Source organism: Megascapheus bottae, chromosome X (assembly GCF_031878675.1).
Source record: "Megascapheus bottae isolate mThoBot1 chromosome X, mThoBot2.hap1, whole genome shotgun sequence".
Taxonomy (NCBI): Eukaryota; Metazoa; Chordata; class Mammalia; order Rodentia; family Geomyidae; genus Megascapheus; species Megascapheus bottae.
The window spans coordinates 57,181,299-57,185,638 of NC_143547.1; the positions used below are offsets into that span (position 1 = coordinate 57,181,299).

A 4,340-nucleotide genomic window follows, 5' to 3' on the forward strand; every position below is an offset into this window, starting at 1 on the left:
GTGAGCCCTGCGGCATTTCTGCCATCCCTGCCGCCGGCTTTCCGGCAGGGCTCCGCGGGGAAGTGCGGTCTCAGGGTTGGCGGCGGTGCCCGCCACACGGCCGATGGTATTTGCTACTAATGGGTGTGAGCAAGTTAGATTTTCTGTACCGCAGACTTTTCCTCACAAAACTTTTTAATCAGGGGATGGGGAAGGCCAGAGGATCTCAAAAGAGTCTTTGAATTCAGAAAGATACCTAAATCTGGTTTCAAGTGATTATCCAGTATACATTGATAAGATGGAAGAACAATCTGACTGTAAGATCTTAGATGGACACTTTGTTTCTCCCATGGCCCACTATATGCCTGGAATCATGTCAATCTGTTATTGCAAGGTTCCAATTTATTGTAACTAAAGAATGGAACAGCAAACACAGACCTGTATGCATTCTTTTTGCTGGCACAGGAGACCACCATTATCGGAGAAGACGAACACTAATTGCCCGTCCTATGATTAAAGAAGCCCGAATGGCTTCTTTGTTGTTAGAAAACCCATACTATGGCTGCAGAAAACCCAAGGACCAAATGAGGTCGAGCTTAAAAAATGTGTCCGACCTTTCTGTGATGGGAGGAGCTCTTGTTTTAGAATCTGCAGCTCTCTTGCACTGGCTAGAGAGGGAAGGCTATGGCCCTTTAGGGATGACCGAAATATCCATGGGAGGACACATGGCCTTGTTAGCAGTATCCAAGTGGCCTAAGCCTATGCCATTGGTTCCTTGTCTGTCTTGGCCCACAGCCTCTGGAGTCTTCACTACGGGTGTATTGAGTAAATCAATTAATTGGAGGGAGCTGTAAAAACAGTATTATACTCAGACAATATATGAAGAAATAATTCATATGCCTGAATACTGTGGAACAGATTCTTTCAAAATGGAACAAGAGTTTGTGCAATACTTCCCTAACAGTACAAGCAAGCTAACTAACCTTAATCTGGTTTCTAGGACTTTAAATCTAAATATGAGAAACCAAACCATGTCCCCAAAACATGTTGAATGTCATAATTCTAGTAAAACTGCCACTAGTGTTACATCAGAAGGACTCTTGATTCAAGATACCTCTAAGATGGAGTGCTTGAGTCAAACACTTTCAACCAACAAAAGTTGCTATACAAGTTACAACCCTCGGTCAAACTACCTGCTCAGCAAAGAACAAAGAACAAACAATCTTCAGAAAGAATCTTTAATATTTATGAAAGGAGTCATGGATGAATGTACTCATGTAGCCAGTTTCTCAGTTCCAGTTGACCCAAGCCTCATTATAGTAGTTCAAGCCAAAGAAAATGCCTATATTCCACGAACAGCAGTTCGAAGTCTACAAGAAATCTGGCCTGGTTCTGAAATTCGATATCTAGAAGGGGGTCATATTAGTGCATATCTTTTTAAACAAGGACTTTTCAGACAAGCCATCTATGATGCATTTGAACGCTTCCTCCATAAGTATGCTAACTAATTGAATCATTGTGTTGTAAGACAGTGCAGCCATCAAGGTTTCTTACAAAAGGAGTTTTTCATCATGTGATGATACGAACACACAGACAGTACTATATATAACAAGTAAGTATGGAATTCAGTGTTATAAAAGTCTTTTGTAAACTTTAAATATATTTCAGTAATTTAAAACTATTTCAGTTACATAATATTAAAATATTTTGTTATTGTGAGAATCCAATGTATTCAATCTTTCTCTGGTTACTTCTTGTGAAAACTTAAAATTTTAATTATGAATAATTTATTAAAAATGAATTTATTCATAGGCTCCACAATGATTTTTGAAGGACTTGCTATATCAAAGTCTAATATATCAGCCTGTACTGTGTACACTTACACGATATTTTGTGACTCAAATGATTTGAGAACTGTGTTTCTTTTCTGGGTATATGGCAAGTTTTTTTTTTTTTGCCAGTTCTGGGCTTGAGCTCAGGGCCTGAGCACTGTCCTTGGACTTTCTCAAGGCTAGAGCTCTACCACTTGAGCCCCAGCACCACTTCTGGCTTTTTTCTATGTATGTGGTACCGAGGAATCGAATCCAGGTCTTCGTGCATGCTAGGCAAGCACTTTAACCACTAGGCCAAACTCCCGGCCCCAGTATGGCAAGTTTATAATCTAATTTTAACATTTAGCTTTTTTTTCCAGTCCCAGGACTGGAAAAAAAAGGTTTCAAGTTTTAAAACAAGATCTTTGTATTAATTGATGGATTCTGTTTAAATTTCTTGTATATTTATTTCCTCTTCTATTTTTCTAAACATCTCATTTCAGCTCAAATACTTAATAGCTTTAGCTTGTTAATGAGTTTAGCTATAAAGGAAATTGATTTCTCCCATACTAACTTTAGACTTAAAAAGTTTTATATGCACACTGCTCTTAAATGTGATATTATGTGGCTAAATTTGGTGCTTTAGATTAAACGTCTTTAACTGAAAGCAGCTAAAATGCTAACAAAAGAAGATATTTTGGATTATTATGTGGTTTGGAGTAATTAAGTGTGTTTGAATTTTGTTTGAAATCTGTGTTGTCTATGAATTATTTAAAACTAGTCTAGTTAAGGATATGTGATTATTTGCCTTTTCAGCCTTTCTAAATATTTTGTCTTTTTTTGTTGTTGTTTTTGGTCTGCCACGGGACCTGAACTCTGGGACTGGGTATTCTTCCTGAGCTCTTCAGCTCAAGGCTACCGCCCTACTCCTTGAGCAACAGCACCACTTCTGGTTTTCTGGTGGTTAATTGGATAAGAGTTTCAAGGACTTTAGTGCCCAGCTAGCGGCTGGCTTTTTACAGCCATCCTCAGATCTCATCCTCCTGAGTAGCTAGGATTACAGGCCAGGATTACTGGGAGCTGCTGTGCTCAGTTAATACTTTGTCATTCTTAGACCTCCATTATAATATCAGAAACTAACAGAAACTTATTGATGGCAGAAAAAATAGTAGCTTCTTTACAACATACAGAGAAAAAGCAAAAACTAGTGCTGTAGCTCAATTGATCAAGTATGAGCCTTAAGATAGATCAAGAACAATTCCCAGGCCACAAATTCAAGGACTGGCAAAGGAAACCTAAAAAAAAAGAGTAAAATATTTCAAGCTCTATCATGCATATGACTTTGTCTAGTTAATTGCTGTGAGATAGTCTACTTAATTGTGAAATAAATTGTTATAAATAAATGATATGAATAAAATACTATAAATTGGTAAACAATAAAATGCATTAACTCCAAGCTATATGTGAATGGTTTACCAAAAAAATACACTGTAGTGAGAGAGGTTGTATTAGATATATGGTTTTCGTAGGGAACCAGGAATGTTATATTAACTTGATGGTCATGATCCAAATGCCTCTGTGCTAAATCTAGTCCATTAACTGGTACAACACATTATTTTTTTTTTTTTTGCCATTCCTGGGCTTGAGCTCAGGGCCTGAGCACTGTCCTTGACTTTCTCAAGGCTAGAGCTCTACCACTTGAGCCTCAGCACCACTTCTGGCTTTTTTCTATATGTGGTACCAAGGAATCGAACCTGGGTCTTCATGCATGCTAGGCAAGCACTTTAATCACTAGGCCAAACTCCCGGCCACAACACATTCTTTAAATGAACAAATATATTTTTTCAAAGTAAGGAGTTAACTTTTCTATTACTTATCAATCAAATTTCAACTTACGAGGATATCACAAAATGTTACCTGACAATTTTTGAGTGTATACTAGACATTAAAGAATTAGAACTCAGAGACTTCTGAAAAATCTGAAATGTAATAGGTAGGGTATAGAACTAGGGCATATAAAACACTGTTGTAAAAATTAATTTTGTTATGTTAATATTATTGTTATTGTTGTTGTTGGGAATTAAACCCAGAGTCTGCTTATGCTAAGCAAGCATTCCTTCACTGTACCAGATAACAAGGTCTTAGGTTTTCGTTAAAACTTTGATATTTTACTGTATTTGAAGAGTGAATTGGAGGTTCAATAAAGGGATTAAATGGAGTCTATAAATCATTTGGATAGTTTTCCCTGTTTTGTGGGCTATGGGGCTTGAACTCTGGGCTTGAGGGATGTCCCTGAGCTCTTCAATTCAAGGCTACCCCCATCCTACCTCGTGAATCACTGCGCCACTTCCTGTTTTCTAGTGATTAATTGGAAATAAGAATCAGACATTATTTAGTGCCCAGGCTGGCTTTGAACTGCTAGAGCTCAGCCTCCTGAGTAGCTAGGATTAAAGGCTGTGAGCCACCATGTCCAGCTTGGTAGTTTGGATATTTTAATCTTATTAATCCTTCTGATTCATAATAATACATGCACATAATTCTGTTAATTTG

The 4,340-nt window shown here is 37.6% G+C and overlaps 1 protein-coding gene across 1 annotated transcript; it reads left to right on the forward strand.

Moving 5' to 3' along the window:
- The first annotated feature begins 422 nt into the window (after nucleotides 1-422).
- On the forward strand, nucleotides 423-1,519 carry LOC150041140 (cardiolipin-specific deacylase, mitochondrial-like). The gene is made up of 2 exons (XM_090325908.1): nucleotides 423-795; nucleotides 898-1,519. Exons 1-2 carry the CDS (start codon nucleotides 489-491, stop codon nucleotides 1,485-1,487), a joined length of 897 nt encoding a protein of 298 aa, XP_090182034.1. The 5' UTR covers nucleotides 423-488; the 3' UTR covers nucleotides 1,488-1,519.
- The last annotated feature ends 2,821 nt before the right edge of the window (nucleotides 1,520-4,340 follow it).

Coding starts and splice junctions, on each gene's coding strand:
- LOC150041140 (XM_090325908.1), top strand. CDS start 489: ATGATTAAAGAAGCCCGAATGGCTTCTTTGTTGTTAGAAAACCCATAC. Junction 796..897: donor CTCTGGAGTCTTCACTACGG/GTGTATTGAGTA, acceptor ACTGTGGAACAG/ATTCTTTCAAAATGGAACAA.